Here is a 21,881-nt window from a genome sequence, read left to right on the forward strand (position 1 = left end):
AATTAAGCTTATGTTACAGCTAGAAAGCTACCATTTTAGAATTGTGTCCTTATTTTAGCCTTTGTAACCTTGACAATGACCTCTGAGGCTCTTCTTAACTTTAAGAGTCTACAATTATCTGTGCTCACAACTCCTTTCTATTTTTGTAGCTCTCAAATATCTGTAAGTTCTTACATCACTCACCACACCTTTTTAGTCATCGCTGAGTGGGTCTTTTAACTTGCCTCCTACGCCAATGCACATGCAGCCAGGGGCAGAGTTAATGGAGCAGTGAGAACTTTGCCCCCGAATCTGCAGTTAAAATTCTACTCTTCCTATCACTTCCCAGGGTTTGTTGCAGTGGATGACATGTGAATGGGCAGCTTTGAAACAATCTGTGTTTTTATTTCTGCTGAGGACAGCATCTCATAAAAGAAAGGCATGTGTGTAATTGAGCAATGGATAAGAATGAATCAGATGATTACTAGATGCCTATGAATTAAGCTGTGGTGCAGTTGTAAGAACATTTTTAACCCTGGCCTGCTGTAGGAATTTTGCTCTAGTTCTAAGTGATCTCAGAAACACAGAGTTTGAGAAGTCACCATCACATCGCTTCATGCAAGAGGACAAAACCATCAGGGTGAGACTTGTCCTATTATTTTTAAAATCCTCACAGATTTTATTTCAGCAATTCTGAAGTTCAACAATTGTCACTAGAGGAAGTATTTCTTAAAGTTCTTGTGATTTGTGCAAGCCAGATTAGATATGGAGGCAACTTTAAATTATTTGTCAGCAGAGAGGCACAATGACACCAGGAAAACAAAGTATATTGTGTGTGCATGTACCCATGCACATGTGCGTTACTCATTATGTGGTTTTGGCACCTCTGTCTGGCTCCAAAGTTTTGCTGCTCCCTTCCTCTCAGTACTTGCGCTGTCCTTTCTCCCAATCCAAAACTCCTCCCACTACTATAAAAACCAATGCACGCAGGAGTCACACTTCAACAGTTTCTACCTTGTGTTTGTGCAACACCTATTAAGAGGAGAAAAGCGAGAGAACAGGATAACAGCTCTATGCATGTGAGACATAAAGCCAATAACAAAAGAACTAGACATCAAGCTGTGATAAGTAGAGAAAAGAGAATTCTTGACAGTGAAGCTTTCAACCTTGACACTGAGAAGCAGACAGGCAAGTGGAGATAGAGGAGGTGATGTATCCAGGAGGAGGAAAGAAGGACAAGGTGATTGATTCCTTAGCCATTCTTGGCTGATTGTTTCATGGGTTCCCCAGTGGGGAAGGTTGGTGATTGAAACCTGAGTCACAGTGAAGTTAAATATGCATATTATTTGTAAATTGCCATATACATGTATGTACATGTTAATTGTTGTAAACCAATCCCAAAGGGAAGATTCACTCTTTTACTTATTTTTGGTTATCCTTATGTGCTCTCAGGTCATGGTCTCTTCAAGGTACTGTTAAAGAGAGGAACTTGAATTGAGTCAAATCAGTATTTACATTCAGATAAGCCCAAATCCTTATGCAATCCTACATATTCATCCACACAACAATACCCATGCTAACATACACATAGCCCCCCAAAGACTGAAGTTTGAGCATTGGGCATAGACAGCAGAATGTGCCTGTTACCTTCACTGGACCATGTGGCCCAAAGAGGAACAAATGAGCTTCTAGGTGACACTGCAGGAAGTGCAGAGCTCACTGTGGCCAGATAGATTTTTTCTCCCTTGAGAGATGCAGAGCCAAAGCCATCTTAGAGCACCTTATATTAGGTGTTCTGACATAAAGCAGATATCTCTTTTTCTCAAATCAAGGTTTGGAGGGATCTGCTTATCACTAATAAGCCTATTAACCCTGATGAGGGTGATTTTCCTATATGTGCCCTTTAGCCCCAGGTATCCAAATCCAATCTCTTTTCTTTGTGCAACCATAAGCACCAAGACAAGATTAGGCAATCATTGATGCACTAACAGAACCAGAAATACAGGCCCCATGGGTGCATACCCTCATAAAATTAGGCAGTTAGTAAGAAAGTGAGAAGTTCATGTTAGATGCAGATGCTGATTTAAGGAAATTCCTTGGTATTAAAAACCAAAAGACAAGTGTTTCGCTGAAGACTTCTGGCACCGACATCCTGCTTTCCTTCCTTTTATTCCTCTTCATTCTCTTATTCTCCTCGCTCTCCTTTTCTTCCTTTTCTTTCTCTTTCTTCTTCTCCACCTTTATTATAATAATGATGTGTGTAGGTCACAGAATTAGACGTGGGGGATACAGAGACAGTCATTTCTTCCAAGGGCTTAGTAAGGTAGTTGTGAACTAGAACACTGAGAAGATGGCAATTTCAATACAGTTGCCGTCTCACCAACTCGCAACTCCAATCTTTTCTCAAATGGCAGCTAGAGCCTATGGGTGTATGAATGAAAGTGAGGCTCTGGGCTCTGGATGAGTCCTAGAAGGAAGAAAGTGTGCCAGGACCCCCCCTGCCAAAGACTACAAGAGACACCATCATTGGAAATGCCCAGGGAAACAAACAAAAAAAAAATCCAGGGAAAACTTGACTCTCAGAGATCTTCTGGATCCTAAGAGTAAAGGCTGATTTCCACCCTACATGAATGTGTGGCTTTTTTCTGGTCCCAAGAAGGCAAGAAGGAACTGAATGGTGGGCCATGTCCTCCCTGCCTCTGAGGCTGAGGCAATCTACAAATGCTCTACAAACGGGGAGCAGGATCTTCCTCCCTGCTTCAGTAGCAATCTTGTGGACAGCCTATCTCCATACAATGAGCTCAAAGAGAAGAGATCACTTGCCTTCCGCCGTATACAGAGCCTCTTAGGACACTCTACAGGCAGCCCTGAGCCTCTCTGAGTCAACAAAGGGATTACCCAAAGGGGCTCAGCAGCAGAGGGGAAGATCAATCAGAAAAGATAAAACACCAAGAAGACACAAGTGCAGGAAAAAAAGACCTCTAGAGCCAAGAAGAAAGAATGGAAGAAAGGTTGGGAAGGATGGAGGGAGGGAGCAAGAGAAGGAGGGAGAAAACGGGAAGAAAAAAGATTCTCTAATTTAATTCTGTGCATGAATGAAAGGACAGAATGATTGCTGTTGAGACCTAAATTAGTGGGCTAGAAGATCAAATGGAGAAAATAAAGTACAGAGCGAAGATATTGAGCAACTGAAATCATGAAAGAAAAGACGAGGCGTGAGGATACATCCAAGGGGCCTAGCACACAATATTAGGATCTCTGGATAAAGAAAAAGGCACATAGGAAGGAGAGGCAATCATTAAGCATATAAAAGGAGGAATTTTTCTTGGATCAAGAAATACCTGAGTCTACAGATCAAATGGGCTCTCCAAGTTTCAAGCTGAATCAATGAACACACACACACTTAGGAATATCCTGGTAAGAGTCCTGAACTCTAAGGAAAAGAAGAAATTTTTCCAAGCTTCCACATAGAAAGAACAATTGCCTTATTATTAAAAAAATATAGATCTAGATCTATCTATCTATCTATCTATCTATCTATCTATCTATCTATCTATCTATCTATCTATCTACAGAATTAGACCTCTTATCTGTGTCACCAGCAGCTAGAAGTTACTGGAATAATATTTGCAGACTTCTGATAGAAAAGGACTTCTACTCAACAATTCTGTAACTAGCCAAGGCATCATTCAGCTGTCAGAGGAAAGAAAGATACTTGCAGATATGTAAGAAGTCAGAGACTAATACCTATGTATTCCCATTAAAGAAAATACTTCAGAAGAGGCTCTAGCTAAACAACAGATTAACCGTAACAGAGAGAGCGAGATGATGAAGGAAAAATTGTCGTAGTAAATAGACCGATATAAAGATAGAGATATAGAGATAAAATATAGAGATAATTATAGACTGACAATGTGTATATATATGTACCAAACAACAGAACTGCTAAATATATAAGGTAAAAATTATACTAATAATTTGACAAAGTGTAATTATTATAGGGGAAGACTAATACTTAACTTCACAATTGGACAAATCTGGTATATAACAAATATTGGATGACAGAGGAATTGAATAATACAGTCAATAAACTTGATGTAATAGCTTTGTATAGAATCTAATATCTGTCAAACAAACAACAACAAAACAGTTTTTTGGTACCCATAGAAGATTTACAAAAATTAGTCATATATGACAAGAAAACCTTAACAGATTCTAAAAACCACATTCTCTGATCTGCATCCAATAAAGTTAAAAATAATGTAAAGATGTCCAAAAAACATGCACAGAAGAAATCAAAACAAAATTATATCTATAAAGCAATGAAAAAAACACACTTTTTACCAAAACCCAAATGTCACAGTGGAAACTGTACTCAGAAGGAAATATATACCTTACATGTTTTCATTAGTAAAGAAAATAATATCAAAAATAAAGTTAGCTTTTACCTTAAAAAATTAGAAAAAAAGAGCAACAAAGTAAACTGAAATAAATTAGGAAAATGGAATCATCAAAATTAAAGCTAAAATGAATGTAATAGAAAAGAAGTAGAAAGTACAAATAAATACAAAAGCCCTCCTTTGAAAAAAAGTACTAAAATCTGGCTGGATTAACAAAAAAACAAGCAGACGTGGATAAAATTATGAATTCTGTAGAAAACAACAGGTAGAGGAGAAATTAAAAGTATAAGAAGAACCTATGGCAACAAATTTGAATCCTAAAAAAAATAGGTGATTTCCTAGTAAAAATACAAATTACTCAAATGGATCCTGAAATAAGGAAAATACAAATAGACCAATTAGCATAAAAAACTTGAAATGGTACTTAAAAACCTTGCATTGGAAAAGCCCCCAAGATGACATGGGTTCACAGCTGAGCATTAGCTGAGCTTTAGTTAATTGCGATGTTATTTTAAATAACATCTCTAGCTCAAAGCCTAGAGGAAAAAAATGGGATCTTTTCATTTTAAGGTTTAATAAAGCTTGATATGTAGTTGACATATTTCATCTAAGATACCAATCATTGTAAAATTCACATTATTTTATGTACATTACAAAAATACTTCCTTAGCACTTAGAATTTTTATTTTAAATTTAGCGGAGGCACTGCTTAAGGCTTATTTTGAAAGATTACTTATCTTCTGTCACCATTGTGCATTCATTAAAAAAAAAGAAAACATCTTCATACTCATTCACAAGTGCTTCTGAATCACTTTTCAAGTGAAAGCTGCTGTCTGTATTTTTCCATACAATATTGTCCTCTGTGATTTCACTTACATGTGGAATCTAAAAAACAAAATAAATGAACAAACAAACAGAAAACAGACTCATAGATACAGAGAACATTTTGATGGTTACCAGATAAGGGGATTGGATGGATGGGTGAAAGGGGGGAGGGCAATAAGTACAAATTGCCAGTTATAAAAATAGTCACAGAGATGTAAAGTACAGCACAAGGAATATAGTCAATCATATTGTAATAACTATGTATGGTGTTAGGTGGAAACTAGACTTATCAGTGGGATCACTTTGTGAGGTATATAAATGTCTAAAGCATTATGCTCTATACCTGAAACTAATATAAGTGTAATTGAAAATTTTTTAAATTAATTTTTAAAAAAGCATTGATAATACTGCCTTTCCCAGAAGGAGGGCCCATTATGGTCTCTGGGATTTCTTTTTCCAAACTGCTGACGTTCACTTGGCAAACTTTGGTGCCATAGCTTTCTTACTCTTGCTACAGGTGTCCATGGACAGTTTCAGACAAGTGCATACAGGCAGCGACAGCTATGTCGGGACTCAGGCCTGGCCGACAGCAATTGTCAGCTGCATCCTGACTTCAGAGCTACTAAAACATGAAAATATATGTATCTCCAAACGTGAAAAATAGTAACACAAAAACAAAACTATAATCTCACATATGGAATACAGGTGCAAACATTCTAGGTAAGGTATTAGCAACCAGAATCCTGCAATGGATCAAAAACAATGACCAAACACCAATTCTCAGGAGCAGTTGGACAATTAACAGGAAGAGAAATTGAGTGAAGATAGTCAAATCATGACTAGAATAGTGCTGGTATCACTATTTTAGAAAAACAGTACTTGACCAGGGGCCCAGAGACCCGAGTTACAATCCTAGTTCAATCTTTTAGTACCCTGTGACTTGGACCAGTACATGTCACTCCTGCGTCTCAGTGTCCTCAAGGAAAAGGAGGACATAGACAACGTCCTTTACAGCTCTGATATCCTGGGGTCTAGTATGCGTCTATGGCAGTGGCTCATCCACTAAGAATCCAGCCCAGGTTTTGTACAGGACTTTGCACAAATCAAACCTTGGGTTACTCAGGTAGAAAACTGGTCACACTGCCCAATAAATCTGTCTGCTCTTTAATTTCACACAACAGTGTGGAGTCTAATCACAACTCGAATGGAAATTTTAAAATTACCAGGTTCCCCTCCCCACCTTACTCCAGACAAATATGCATGTCTTGGCTCCCTTCTGAACCTCCCCCCCCCCCCATAAAAGCCCCAGGAGGCCTCCTGTGCTGTAGCCTTCAGAGAGAGTCACAAGACAAGGCATTAAACTTGTTTTTACTGCCACCACAGAGCTTTCTCACACACTCACTCCATATTCTTCCCGCAGCTCTATTCTTCCCTTGATACTTTTATTTAAAATGAAGTTACATACACAAGGTCTGACAATTAAGTTTGCAAACATTGCAACGATGTTGTTAACCTTTTTTCATATCAGAGGGATTATTCACTACGAATTTGTACCAACTAGGCAAACAGTTAACCAAGTTTACTATTTGGAAGTGCTGAAAAGGCTGCGTGAAAAAGTTAGACGACCTGAACTTTTCGTTAACAATTCATGGCTCTTGCATCACGACAATGCACCAGCTCACACAGCACTGTCTGTGAGGGAGTTTTTAGCCAGTAAACAAATAACTGTATTGGAACACCCTCCCTACTCACCTGATCTGGCCCCCAGTGACTTCTTTCTTTACGGGAAGTGAAAGGAAATATTGAAAGGAAGACATTTTGATGACATTCAAGGGTAATATAATGACAGCTCTGATGGCCATTCCAGAAAAAGAGTTCCAAAATTGCTTTGAAGGGTGGACAAGGCGCTGTCATCGGTGCACAGCTTCCCAAGGGGAGTACTTTGAAGGTGACCGTAGTGATATTCAGCAGTGAGGTATGTAGCACTTTTTCTAGGATGAGCTCGTGAACTTAATTGTCCGACCTCATATTTACTTGTTTATTGTGGAAAAATATACATAGCATAAAAATTACCATTTTAACCATTTTTAAGTGTACAGTTGAGTAGCATTACGTACATTCACATTGTTGCACAAACTACTTCTTTACTGATTTTGATTTGTATCCTTTTGCTATAATAAAACTGTCATTGTAAGTGTAGCACTTTCTTGAATCCTGTCATTCTAGAATATCATATTATCAAACCTGAGAGAACAGTGGGAACCCCTGAATTTGTAGTCAGCGGGTTAAAAAGTGGCCTGGAAATCCCAGAACTTGCAGCTGGTGTCTGAGTGAGGGCAGTCTTGTGGAGAACTGTGCCCTTAACCTGTGAAGTGTGGCCTAACTCTGGATAGTTGGCATCAACACTCATTATAGCGAGGGAGAATCTCTACGCAGAAGTTGGAATTGTGAGGTGTAGTCACCCCTACCCTTAGAGAGAATCCATGACAAAAAGAGTTAAGAAAATGTTCATCTATGTTCATTACTAAATAATCAAACAGCCTTGCAGCTTAGCAAATAGGTGGCTTCCACCTAAAATGTCCTTTCCTATCTTTTCTCTAAAGACTTGACCCAATGGGCTACTTCTACAGGTCAAGGGAGAGAATAGTAGGTTCATCAGAGACCATAAATATTCAACTTTTTGTCCCACTCTGAAAACCTACAACAGTGTTTCCCTATGATGATAGATACTCAAAGTAGTAGTAGTTAGTAGTAGTAGTAATTTAATGAAATTCAGCAAGATCCACATATGGTAGCCAAAGGGCTTGAGAATTATTCATCTTAAGGGTTAAAAGAGACCTGGCCAAAACAATGAAGGCTGAAAGGAGATGTGAGAAAAGTTTATGAAATCTTGAAAGGTGTGGATGAGGTAACCAGAGAGTGCTTACTCTCCATTAAATTGTACAGTATTTAAATCATAAAGCAGAAAATTTTAACACAGGCAGTATACACAGTCGGTAATGGGCTGAGACAATCTATTATTCAATGAAATAGTGCAAGTTGAAAATCAAAAGGGTTTAGAGAAAACTCAAGAGGGACTAACCAAAATAGATAATTTCTTAAGGAAAAATAAATATTTAGGGGATTTATCATAACTTTCTGAGTTTACGAGGTAGCGCCGAAGGTTCACATAATACGTGCTTAGGTTTCACTCCAAAAGCAGAGCCCTCAGCTGGGTGGATAATGGAGATGACTCAGTCTCGCCTCCGAAAGCGAAGGGGAGACCCATTATATCAGATCCTGCTTAGGACTCAGGCTCATTCAGCTGTCCAGTCATGCGGCAACTCTTTCTCCTGCCCTCAGATGTCAGTTTATACACCTCAAAAGAAATCATTTCAGTCTTCCCTATTGGGTCCCTAACAAACTTCCATTTCTACTGGCACTCTCGCATACTCTGGTGGGAAGGGATACTGTACGAGTTTTGACAATTTGTCATTATTTATTGAGGAGTCCAGCTCCAGGCCAAAATCCTATGTGCAATATCTCAGACTCAATCATAAGAAATTACAAAGCTTTGCCTGGCAAAGACATCATGGGGAAAAGCTACCCTTTCCATACCAGACTTGATGTACTGCCAACGCAGTGCAATTTCCTGGAGGGAGTTAGTCAAGAACTTAGCTCCCCTTCTCCCCACCCCAACTGGCCATGCTCATACACATACCTACATTCTTAGGTATGAGATATGCCTCCATTCAGATCCCTCCTTACTGGGGGCATTGGCTGAGGCACTGCTCTACTTTCACTCAGTACGTTTCCACTACTAACCCTTCCCTCTCTCTCCCTCCCTCAGGCCCACAAGTCCATAAAGAGGCAAGATCGTTTTGTTCAGGGCTTCTTGACAGTGGAGATAATTTCCCCTGTATGTACTGCATTCACCTGAAAAGTTTTCAAAATGTGTACATTAACAACCTAAATGCCCAGCAATAAGGATTGTGAAAATAAATTTTGGTGTATCTATGATATAATAATATGTAGATATTTAAAATGATAATGGAGAGAAATGACAAGATGCTTATTATAGCCGGTTCAAAGCAGTAAGGATTCTGTATTTGCATTCATGTAAAAAAAAAGTATGTAGACAGAAGTTACCAATGGTTACCTCCACAACATTACCAATGGTTATCTCTGGGTGGGGAGGTTAGGCATGTTTGATTTTCTTGCCTATCTGTATTTTCTGATCTAGGATGACCATGTATTATTTCTGTAGTAAGAAAAAACCATGAAAGGTATTATGTTTAATGTGCATACTCCTTGAATGAGCAATTCTATATCTAGAAATTCATCTTAAAATTTTAAGCATGCATGCAAAGATTTAGCTAAAATAATGTTTATTGAAACGTTGTTTATAATAGTAAAATTATAGAAATAATTCAATTTCTAGTGTTAGGAGATTGAGAAAATAAATTGTAATACTTTCATAGATTATAATTTTAGGTAGCTATTTTAAATATTTAACCTAAAAAGAGGTTCATAATATATTAATAGGTTTAAAAATAAAAGGCAGGTTACAAAACAGTGTATTTCCAATATCCTTTGATCCAAAAACTCAACTTCTAGGAAATACTAGCACAAAGAAACAAGTATAAATGTCTCGATTGTGTCATTTCAGTGAAAAATTAGAAGCTACACTAATGTTATCAATGGAGAATGCTAAAAAAAAACAAAACAATAATGGCACAATCATATAGACTACTAAGCAACTGTTTAAAAATAAGAAATAAATTCCTATGAGCTAGCATGATAAATTTCATGATATATTCTTAAGACATACCTGTATGAAGGGATTGTAAAATACATCCTAAATTTTACATTTCTATATTGTTTCAATAGCTTTACAATAAGCATCTATAACTTTCATAAACAGAAAAAAGGTTTCAAGAAACATATTTAGTATGATATATGTGTATGTGGGGATATAATATGCATAGCAAAAAGTCTGGAAAAATATTTATCAAAATGTTAAAAGTGGTTATTTTTGGGTGGCGAGATTACAGCTGATTTTTATTGTTATTTTTGTTATTCAATATTCTTTGTGACTCTTATGGTAAATATATTATTTTATAATAAGAAAAATTAAAACTGCTTAAATTTTAAGACTTTCGTTTCATTCCTAATAATCCCAAATGCCCTCCCAGGGCTTGCCCAGAGCTCCTAGGTTCCTCCTAGGTAGTGGAGCTTAGTTAAAAGCATAAAGGCAAAGAAGCCCATTCACAAAAGACCACATATTTTATGATTCTATTTCTGTGGGAGCCCAGAATAGGGAAATCTACATCTAGAGAAAGCAAATTAGTGGTTGCTTAGGGCTAAAGGGATGAGGACTATGGGGGTTCCTTTTTATTTTCACTTACATATTTTCTTTATGCCATTCTATGTTGGAGAATAGATACTATAGTGGTTTAATAGAATTTTATTTATTTATTTATTTATTTATTTATTTATTTATTTATTTATTTATTTATGAATGTATGCATGTATTTATTTTATTAATTTCAGGTGTACAAAGCAATGTAATAGACATTTACACCCCTCACAAAATGATAACCAACCCCTCCCCCCCAGTCTACTACCCCTCTGACATCGCATATAGCTGTTACAAAAGATTTTTAGATGTCAGAAAGCTCCACAACTATCAGAGCCATGCTATTTTATTATTCCCATTTTCGAGATGAAGAAACAAGTCAGAGAACAAGGAGGGAGTGTTGGTCACGCAGCTCTCAAGTAGAGACAAGACTCCTGTCTGCCTTCACAGTCCACACCCTTTCTGCACCTTTAGTTGTGTCGGAAACCATCTAGAAAGGATCTTTCCTCCCAGGGGCCTGTTTATGATACTTCCTCTTCTAAAAAATAAATTGTGGTAAAATACACATAACACAATTGACTAATTTAACCATTATTAAGTGCACAGTTCTGTAGCTTTAAGCACATTCACGTTTTTGTGCAACCATCACCACCATCCCTCTCCAGAATTTTTCATCATCATCCTAAAGTGACAAGTCATTAAAAAATAACTCCCCATTTTCCCCTCTCCTCCTCCCAACCCCTGGCCACCACCATTCTACTTCTATCGCTATGAATTTGACTCTGGGTATCTCATATAAGTAGAATCATACAGTATTTGTCATTTTGTGACTGGCTTATTTTACTTCGCATAATGTTTTCAAGGTTGATCCATGTTGTAGCATGCGTCATATTTTCCTTTTTAAGGCTGAATAATATTCCATTGTGGGTATAAACCATATTTTGTTTATCCATTCATCCAGTGATGGACACTTTGGTTCCTTCCACCTTTTACCTGTTGTGAATTATGCTGATATGAACACAAGTATACAAATACCTGTTCGAGCTCCTGCTTTCAATACTTTAGGGTATATATACAAGATATAAATTGTTTGATTACATATAATTCTACATTTCATGCTCACCAGCTGGGGTTTCTTTTTGAGGAAATAAAAATCACTCTAAAATTGACCGTGGTGACGCTTGCAGATATCTGTGAATGTACTAAAAACTACTGAACTGTAAAGGTTAAATGGGTGAATTGTATATGCTACTTGCATAAATAAGCCTAGTTTTTTAAAAAGAAAGAAAGACATTTGCCTAAAAGCACTGCAGGCTGACCCCTTCTCAACTTTCATCCCCAAGAAGGTCTGGACGACCAGCAAGCTTCCCAACCTCAAAGGACTGGCAGTTTGCGTCAACTGTGTTGGATTCTGGACATCTAGTTTCGGGGAGTCTGGTGCTCATTAAAACTCTCCCTCTGGCCACAGTGCATTAAACATTTGGTGACGAAAGTGGGTTGGAGAATGTCTATTTTATTAATTTAATTATTCTTAATATAATGTTTACTTCTGTTTCCCACAGGTGTTCCCCTCTGTATCTTGTTCCTGCCTGTCCCATGGAACTCGCTGTCTGGCAAGAGAGGCCTAGGAGGCAGATTCCCTGCTAAGACTCATAATGGCAACACTTTCCAGTGGCCTCCCATCGTCCCCGAAAGCACCAACAAAAGATGTCTCTTACCTTTTAAAGGCTTGCTGGGGGTTGGAAACGTAACCTTAGAGTCATTTAGGTGCATGACTGTAACATGAAAAAGAAAAACAATAATCTACTAATTAGTGTGACTCAGCCCCTCTGGTTCATAAAGACCACTGTCCACACATGTAAGGACCAGAAATCTTCCCACTCACTTTATAAGAAAGTATTTAATTTGTGTTCCTGAAACAGTTCTTCCCCATTGTGTTATTGGAATTCTGGAGCACAGGCCACTTCTCATTCAAAGATGACGCTGTTGCTGCTTTTATTTCTTGGGATGGATTCCTCACATTGACAGCACCTTTAAGTGTTCCAGGCAGGCTCCTCGTGTTCAAGTGAATATTCACTTTCATCTCTAAGAGTTTCTTTCTTCATTTGGAAAAGGAGAAAATTAAAGTAGATTATCTCTAAAGTCTTTGACAGTTTTGATATTCTGTAATTATATACTGAGTAAATTAGAAAGGAAAGTATTTATTTAAGGGACATTTTCCTTCTGTTAAGGAGTTTAGCCTCTACAAGGACTCTTTTTTCCTACCCAGGGCCACTGAGGTGGAACCATTAGGCTCTACTACCTCCGATTAGGCCAGAAACCAAGCAACCACACAATCTAGTTCCAGCCCACCTGTTGTGTCATCTCCCATTGCGCTCCTATCAGATCCCTCCAGTTCTAAGCATGGACCGGCTTGCCTTGATCCTTGCCTCCAAGCTTATGCTCACACTATTTCCTCTTCCTGGAATATCTTCCCTGTCCCTGCCCTTTGAAATCCTCCCCTTCTTGGACAAGGTCAAGTTCCCTTTTCTCTGTGATCATTTCTCTATATGGTCCTTAAGAGCAGAAACCATCACTTGTTTCCATATTCTCAGCTTCTGTCATAAAACCTTAAGCCAGAAAATGATTTCAAAATAGTTGATAATATCCTCATTTGAATTATTGGAAATGTCCTCTCTCCACTACAAAACAAATTTCTTGAGGGCAGGGACCACGTACATAGTTCTTTAACTTCCTCACTGTTCCTAGCAATATATTGCACACAATGAACACCAAAAAACTGTAGTTTGAGAATGAGAATCATATCCCTATTGCCTCTGAGTTCTGAACACAGAAACATCAATCCAGGAATCGGACAATAATCTAAATACCAGCTTTTTACGGTAACACTAGATTGGAGAACACAGCCTGTATTAGAGGTTAAACCAAGGTTCATACTCCTTCTTCCCAAATTGAACGCAACCGTGCAAGCCCAGGCAGAACATGCACAACCACAGGCCATCTATAGAAGCAGGGTCTGCTCCAGCTAGTCTACCATACGAAGAAGGGAGGAATGCACATCTCCTGCGGGTAGCATCATTCCAAAAGAAAGCCCAGGAGGGACACGACCAAAGGCATGCAACGATCCTTTTTCTAAAACAATAATATAACCATTCTACCTTCCACAAGAAACAAGTGGGAGGTAAAAGTAAAAAGGATTGCAGCTTTCTCCCAAACATTTCTGAGAAGGCAGAAACACTACGCTTTGGACCAAAGTAAGAAAACAGGGGAGAGGTTGGTACCCCCTGTACTGGATACATTTTTGTTGAATAATAACAAAAGACATCGCTTCTCGGCCTTTTGGCTAAGATCAAGTATAATAACAAAAGAACGAATGCCATTCTGAGAACAGTCCATTGTTAGAATGTACCATTCACAAACTACCCGCAGCCTTCTAGGCACCAGGAGAAGTTGGAGCCAGTCTTTGGAGGTCAATTTGAGGCCACGGAGGCAGCATCTCAGTTATCTAAGGTGGGTGCTGAGGCTCAATGTCTGATGCTACTAGTTGGTTAAAGAGGGTGTGGCCTTGGGATTGTAGTGGCTTTCAGGGCAATTTCCAATTAAAAATTCTAGAGTCTTATTTTAAATTCCAAGTGGAACAAAATGAACAAGATGAGGAGCCAAAAGGACTCTTCTACGTACTGTTTATAAAGAGCATACAAGTTCTGACAAGTAAGTTCGCAAACTTGTTGCAATGATGTTGCTAACATTTTTTATATCAGAGGGATTATTCATTGTGAATTTGTACCAACTGGACAAACAGCTAACCAAGTTTACTATGTAGAAGTGCTGAAAATGCTGCGTGAAAAAGTTAGACTACCTGAACTTTTCCCCAACAATTCATGGCTCTGGCATCACGACAATGCACCAGCTCACACAGCACTGTCTGTGAGAGAGTTTTTAGCCAGTAAACAAATAACTGTATTGGAACACCCTCCCTACTCACCTGATCTGACCCTCAATGACTTCTTTCTTTACGGGAAGTAAAAGGAAATATCGAAAGGAAGACATTTTGATGACATTCAGGACATCAAGGGTAATATGACGACAGCTCTGATGGCCATTCCAGAAAAAGAGTTCCAAAACTGCTTTGAAAGGTGGACTAGGTGCTGGCATCGGTGCATAGCTTCCCAAGAGGAGTACTTCGAAGGTGACCGTCGGGATATTCAGCAATGAGGTATGTGGCATTTTTTTCTGGGATGAGTTCATGAACTTAATTGTCCAACCTTCGTACATAGGTAAATATATGACAGTGTAAGTATATTTTTCATTTGTGACTCTTCTTTCAATGTGATTCAAAAGACTGCATATAGCAGTAATTAGTTATAAAACTGTTGATGGGCTTATTATGTATAAATAGTAATATTTATGTGAAAACGATAGCACAAAAGAGGGAGGAGGAAATAGCTCTATATTGAAGCAAAATTTTTGTATGCTATTGAAATTAAATTGGTATTACTTAAAATTAGATTATTGTAAGTTCAGATGTTAATTACAATGCCCAGAGCAACCACTGAGAAAATAACTAAATATGTAAAATTAAAAGCAACAGGGTAGATCTGAAGTTTTCAGTGGCTGGGAGTAAAACAATCATTTACGACACTGCCAACCTAAAATTCAAGATTCAAATTCCTGGGAGAGAAATTTGTCCTAGTGTGGGTCATGCCCCCTATTGTGTTTAAAAGAGTGGGGTTCCAAGACTGGCAGATCTCTAGAACTGTATGGGAGAGACAGCAGGTGGCATTTTCCCAAAGGAAGAGATATGGGGCAGAAAAAAAAAAATGATGACCACTAAATGTGTTAACATTTTGTTAACTAGAATTTTGATTCCTCAAAATGATCTATTTAATGTGACTCTGCCAGATAATAATATATAGAAAATTTGTACTATATTATAAACACAAGTATGTTTGAGAATGGGGCAATGTAGATTAATAGGGAATAGGATGGTATGTCAAATTCTAGAACAAGTTGTGAAATACTGAAATAGAAGGTTTCCCAAGGAAATTTGAAACCGCAAAATCTATTTTAGTTTCCTAAGTGCTATGTTGACTCTCATTATAAGGCATGTGAAATTAACTTGATGTCAATCTGAGTAAAATTGTAATTGGTTTAAAAAACGAAGTTGAAAGATAAATGAGAGATTAGGGAAAGTACTTACAACAGATACAGCATACTCAAGGGTTACTATCTATAACATAAAGAAATTTTTACACTTTCAAAAGGAAAAGACCAGTAATTCAAAAAGAAAAATGAACTAAGTATATGAATAAGCAATTTACAGAACAGAACAGAACATCTAAAGGAGAAAAAGAGAAAACATGAGCAGCCTCACTAGTAGTCAGTGAAATACAAATTAAAGGAACAACAAACTACTATTCACTTATCAGAATGGTTAAAATTATGCAGAGCAAACTGTTACAGCCTTTCAGAAAGGCGTCTATTAACATTTTAAATAGACCAATCTCATATCTAGGAATCCATCTTTCAGTAATTAAAGTACCAGGGCATTTGAATACACATATAAGGATATTTACTGAAACATTAATGGCAGTGGCAACTTTTTTAAAGAATCTGAATGCCATGAATAGGGGAAACATTGAATAAAGTTTGGTACATCCAAAACATTAGGCGGCCTCTAAAATAAAAGAATGAATTAGAGCAGTATCAGTTAAATTGGAAGAATGTTTATGACTTATTACTTAATGAGAAACGCAAAAAGCAGAGAAGTGTATTTACTGATTCCTCATTTTGTAAAATAAATAAGAACAAAAATATACGTGTGTGTATATATATATATATATATATATATATATATATGAAGTTATATCAGCATGCTTAACTTTTTAAATAGTTGAGAGTGAGGGGGAGAGTAAGAAAAAACTAAAAAGAGAGATCTGAAGAAAATACAGCATACAAGAAACGATTGCATGAGTGCATATATGGATGGATATGTGCATGAAGAGATACGTGAACATATCACCAAAATATTTACAGTGGTTATTTCAGAGTGTGGGGGGTTATTTCCTCCCTTATACTTTGATGTATTTAAATTTTTACAATAAATACACAGTTTAAATACAACCAAGGAATGGTTACATATTTTAAAATGTGTGTGTGGCTAATAATTGCTGTGAGGGATGAAGATGAGTCAGAAACACAGCCTGCCTTGCAGGCCCTGACAGTTAGTGGGAAGACAAGAGGACACAGCCAGCTGTAACCTAAAGCCAAATTTAGTGAGTGTAGTAACAAGCACAGAGTGTTGGGAAAGAGCATTAATCGATCTCACAGATCTGACTAGGAAGATGTGGAAGAAATTCGTCAAAGGAGAAGGTATTTGAGTTGGATCTTGAAGGCTTGGGAGATATTCAACTGGTAAAGATGGGGATAAAGAGAAATCCAGGCTCAGGGACCAGAGTGAGCAAAATAAACAGGGGTATTAGAAAACCAGGGGTGTGTATTCAAAGAACGGCAAGTGGCCTGGCTTAGTATAAATGGAACACAGGTGTTGATTGGACAGAAGCTTGGGAAGAAAGGTCAGCTGCTTCCAAATTGTGTAAGTGGTCGAGAGGGTATTCCAATCGCAGAGGGAAGCTCTGCAGGTGTATGTGTGTAAGGGGTAGGGGCAATGTTTTGTTTGTTTTGCCAGGAGAGTGACATTCTTAGGTCTGTGTTGGGGGTGGGGAGACACAGGAGGCAAGAAAACCAGTTAGGAAACTATTAAAATTATTCAGCCCAAGGTAATCAAAGTATAACAAGAGCAGCAACGTGGGAATGCAGAGGAGGGGGAAAACTCCAGAATCGTTTCTGAGGTAAATAGGGCAGGCCTTGGCAGAAGATGGAAAACCTTCTGTGCCTGGCAACTGAGGGGATGGACGGGGATACTCCAATCTGAGAGAGAACACTGGGATTAGAGGTGGGAACCACATGCAAAGAAAGAGCTTGCAGAATATAGAGGGGATAGTGAGAACAAAGAGCCCACTGAGAAATGCGGAGGGATCAGACCATCACAGAGATCAGAAGAACAACTAACTTCTCAATCTAGAACGACAGAACAGAGGATTTGATTCTGGTCTCTGAAGTCAGCTGCCCTAAGATGAACCTACAAGCCTTCTTAACTAGAGTAACTCCCGCGGAGGATTAAATCCATCCCCCTCAGTTCGCGCACATACCAAATTAAAGGGTCTCGCTATACAGCATGAGAGCTCTGGAAAGAGTCTTGGGTAGAACCTCAGACATAACGCGTACTCTCGGGAAATCCAGCTTTTTGCTCACTGCCTTGAGGCCACCCTTGGCTATCCTTCTTACTTCTCATTTTTCTCCTCAGTAGAACCTCTCTGTGAAAAGAATTCTTTGGGGGTAACATCGTGCCTAGGACATCTAAGAATGTCACTACCGTCCTGTTGGGAGTGGGAGCTGGCCCCACCTGTCTTTCCTCCCTTACCCCTTCGCCAGCCAAGGGTTTCCTCAAGGCAGTCGGGAAAATGTGGGGTTTTCCAACCAGCATAAATACGTCTGAGATTTTTAAATAAATGAAAATATGAAAAGTCTAAATAGATTCCCAAGACCCTTTCCAGATCTCTCACCCTGTACCTTCTTCAGGGTGTCTTAAACAAAAAGCTCACACATATTTTTAATGGGTGGGCATCTTGTTTGTGGCTTTTAGCATTCCGGGGCAAAAGTAACGTTCTTGTCTTTCTGATTATAAATAAAGTACAAACTCAACGTAAAGAATTTGGAAAATCCAAAGAGTCTGAAATAAGAATACTAATTGGTAACTTCTCCCCAGAAATAAAAAATGAACATTTGCACAGAATCCTTACAGTCCTGCCACTGGCCTGTTGGGGACCCGAACCTAAGGCTCCCTCCACGGCCCCAGGTCCAGCTCGTGGCGCAGCCGCTGGCCTGAAGCCCGGGAAAGGGCGCCGCAGGGAAGCACCCACCGAGGGAGGGTCGGAGCAGGGCGCCCGGAGGCGGGGCTGCCCCTGGGGACTCCGCGGCGGAGCGAGGAGACAGACGCGCGCGGTGGGAGGAGAGCACGGCGCGTGGGTCCGCGGGCCCCGGAGCGGTCTCCCAGCCGAGCGCCGGGTCCGGGCGCGCCACGCAAGGCTGCGCCAGGACCCGGCCAGAGGCTTCCTACCCCACCGGGCACCGCACGCCCGCGCAGACCGCAGCGGCCGGCGCCCGCGGCCCGCCGCTTCCACGCCCCGCTGCCGGCGCGGCGATGGGCGCGGCTCCCGGCCCTGGCCCTGCCCCTCCGCGTCCCATCCAGTCCCGCGCACCCGCGAGAGACCCAGGCGTCGTGGGCGTCCCGCCTACAGCCGCGGGCTTGGCGATTCTCGGCGGTCGGGGACCTGGTGAGGTGAGCAGCGCGCCCTTGAACTTGTTCCCTATCTGCCTTTCAGGGGAAAGTTCACCCTACCGTGCAAGGGTGGCGGGTAGGGTTGGCTCCTCACCGGAACAGTGAAGTCCTGAATGCAGAAAGTTTCGTTGCGCTCCGGGCTCTCGAACTGTCTTGTTCTGGGCTGAGGAAAGTCGCCCCGGAGCTGCAGCATCCTTGTACCCTGGCAAGCACCCGTTTGCAACTTAGCTCTCAGAAGCGCGGGGCCACTTGTTAGAACTCGGTGTTTGAATGGTGCATATGCAGGTTTACTTGCGCTCCTGCAGAATACCAACCTTGAGATTTTTCTTTAGAATCGAGTTTTGTTGTTAACATTTCAGAATAGAAATATGTGGGGAGAGAAGTCATGACACGATGCCCTCACGCTTCCCTTTGTTGGTTTTCTAGGTAAATGCGTGCACCAGTAATAGGCAAATTATGTCCTCACCTGTACTGAAATGTATTTCCTGGTGTAGTCCTTTAAACCAGGATATGGAAGATAACGTTAGATTATTGCACCCCTACGTGAAAGTGAAAGATGTTCAGGTGGGGATTAAAAGCTGGAAAAAATGTTGATATCGTTGCATTAGGCAGCAAGGCCTGCAAAGGAAAACAAATGTTTCTCCACCAATGGTGAAATGCAGCATAGAAGGTCCCCTTTCAGGGTGCATTGGCGGCCAGGCTTGCAAAACAGTCACTTCTTCCTTGGCTGCAGTTGAAGCAAAGGAGTGTGGAGATAAATAAATGGCTGTGGAAGCGATTGTATAGAGTGTAAGGCAGTTTGAGTCTAAAGCATAAAATGCCTTAGAAGACTTTGCTTGAATTAGGGATCTCTTGGGAGGGGGGCGATGGACCTCTGGTCCCCATTTTGCCAGTCTAATTCCACTTCAGGGCCACTACTGTCTCTGGAGTGCTGCCTGTATGTCCCTTCTCTCTTCTGCCACCAGCCTTTAGCTTCTCTCTGTTCCTCCCGAAAGTCTAGAGTTGAGCCTGGTCAGAGGCAGAGTTATGGTAGCCTGGGGATAGAGAACTTCAAGTCTAGTGAAAGCAGAATTGTGGTCTAGGAGAGACCCAGGGGGTAGGGGGGATGAAGCCACTGACTTCCAGCCTAGAAGGCTCTCTAAAGAGTGGGAGAATAATGATTGAGGGAAAGAAATTCTCTCGGAAGGACCAGAGGTGCTTAACAGTTTTCTTGCTGAGAGTTTTTATATTTTGTTGTTGTTTAACCACAAGGGCATTTCCAGATGGGGTTGGGGGAGGGAGTATGAGGACTTCTCTGAAAAGTGTCCCCCTGACCCCCATTCACATTTTATTCTATTCCCTTAGAAGTTTCCAAAGAGTAATTGGGGGCAGGGGGAGAGAGTAAAGAAGCACAGAGGCTCTGACATGCCATAGAGACCATGGGCAGTGGACAGTCTTGGGCAGAGAAGTTGGATTTGAAAGTTGAAAGGAATGTTCTACCTTTAGTTAAAAATCAGAGCCTTTATTTTGCAGAAAACTGTTGAGAACTGCAACATTAATGTTTAGTTGCTGATGACTTTTGCTTGATAAATATGTCAATCCCCACCTTATTTTGCTCCAACATTTTATTATGAAAAATTTCAGACATACAGAAAAGTTACCTACCTCTCTTTTTATAAACTAATAACTACCTTGAGACATAAACTTGTTACTAAAATATCAGAGTTTGGAATCCACACATATGTGATCTGGACCCAGACAGAGCTTGAATCAGGAGGTAGTTAAAAAATATTAAATGTGTAAAGGATATTAAGCTCTTGAGGGGAAAAAATAGGGATCTATTCTTCTGACGCTTCCCTAAGAATCTTAGGCAAAGCTCTTAATTGCCTCCTTTTTCCCATTCTTAAAACTTCAGTTGGATTATATCACTCCCCTCTTTAACACTCTCCACTGGTTTCCCTTCACACTTTGAATAAAATCCTACTCTCTTCCAGGGCTTATCCAAGCCCTATATGTTCTGGCCTGTTTGACCTCATATGCTATCACGCTCCCCTCCTTTGCTCTTCCCTCTACCTAAACACTCTTCCCTCAGGTATTTGCACTGCTTCTTTCCTCAATTTATTTAGGTCTCTTTTCAAATGTAACCTCTTTGATCAGGTGTCCCCTGACTACCAGAGCCAATACAGCCCTTCGTCACTCCCTGTTCTCTGACTCTGCTTTATTTCTTCATTGCACTTATCATTACCTGGCATTATATATAGTATATATGTTTCTTTGTTAATTGTCTATACATACCCCCCACTCGAATGTAAGCTCCATAAGGACAAGAAATTTTTGTTGTATTCATGACTGTGTTTCCGTTTGGCATATTGTAAGCAATTAATAAATAATGGTTGAATTAATTAGATAAATGACACAAACAAGGCATTGACTTCCATAAGGGTTGCAGAACCCTTGGCAAAATACTAGAAGTCCTTTTAGGTAATTCAAGTCAATCAATATTTTATAGGTAAATGATGATCCTGGAGACCAGTGGCCTCTTTTATACTCACAGCGCTTCAAAGCTGAATCCTGTGTTAGAAGCTAGGCCAGTTTTGACAAATTCACATCCCAAACAAGATATTAAAAATGTCAATCTCAGAAATTTCCTTATGCCCCTTTCTGGTCACCCCCACCATCCAGAAGCATCTTTTGTCATAATTTCTGTTATCATAGATTAATTTTACTTTCCCGAGCATCATATAAATGAATTCACATGGTATGTACTTTTATGTCTGGCTTCTTTTTGCTCAACATAATGTCTGTGAGATTCATCCATGTTATTAAGTATAGCAGTTGTTCATTTCTTTTTATTCTAAGATAGTATTCCACTGTGTGAATCTCTACCATGTGTTTATTGATTCTATTACTGATGGATACTTGCATTGTTTCCTGTTTGGGGCTGTTTTCAATAAACCTT

General features: G+C 39.7%; 2 protein-coding genes across 5 annotated transcripts in view; one reads left to right on the forward strand and one right to left on the reverse strand.

Moving 5' to 3' along the window:
* Nucleotides 1-12,442: 12,442 nt before the first annotated feature.
* On the reverse strand, nucleotides 12,443-18,712 carry LOC109446331 (uncharacterized). Its single transcript, XM_088794249.1, has 3 exons — nucleotides 18,525-18,712; nucleotides 14,528-14,807; nucleotides 12,443-12,641 (listed from the first exon to the last, which is right to left on the reverse strand). The coding sequence occupies exons 2-3, from the start codon at nucleotides 14,788-14,790 to the stop codon at nucleotides 12,443-12,445; spliced, it is 462 nt and encodes a 153-aa protein (XP_088650375.1). The 5' UTR covers nucleotides 14,791-14,807; nucleotides 18,525-18,712.
* GPR156 (G protein-coupled receptor 156) overlaps nucleotides 14,621-21,881 on the forward strand; it is an 87,149-nt gene continuing 79,888 nt past the window's right edge. For 2 of the 4 annotated variants that reach the window (XM_074331477.2, XM_074331459.2), the window contains exon 1: nucleotides 18,613-18,943. The gene's annotated coding sequence lies outside the window, so the exon portion shown is untranslated. Of the gene's footprint in view, nucleotides 14,759-18,610; nucleotides 18,944-21,881 lie in introns of those variants that run through there. The other 2 variants (XM_074331469.2, XM_074331479.2) reach the window with 2 other exon arrangements.

The sequence above is a fragment of the Rhinolophus sinicus genome, chromosome 17 (assembly GCF_057876585.1).
Source record: "Rhinolophus sinicus isolate RSI-liver-muscle chromosome 17, RSI-T2T, whole genome shotgun sequence".
Classification (NCBI taxonomy): Eukaryota; Metazoa; Chordata; class Mammalia; order Chiroptera; family Rhinolophidae; genus Rhinolophus; species Rhinolophus sinicus.

Bases quoted from the DNA above. Each gene is read 5' to 3' on its own strand.
- LOC109446331 (XM_088794249.1), bottom strand. From the start codon at position 14,790: ATGAACTCATCCCAGAAAAAAATGCCACATACCTCATTGCTGAATATC. The intron at 12,642-14,527 runs GTGAGTAGGGAG...TTCCAAATGAAG, and splicing joins GTCATTGAGGGTCAGATCAG to AAAGAAACTCTTAGAGATGA.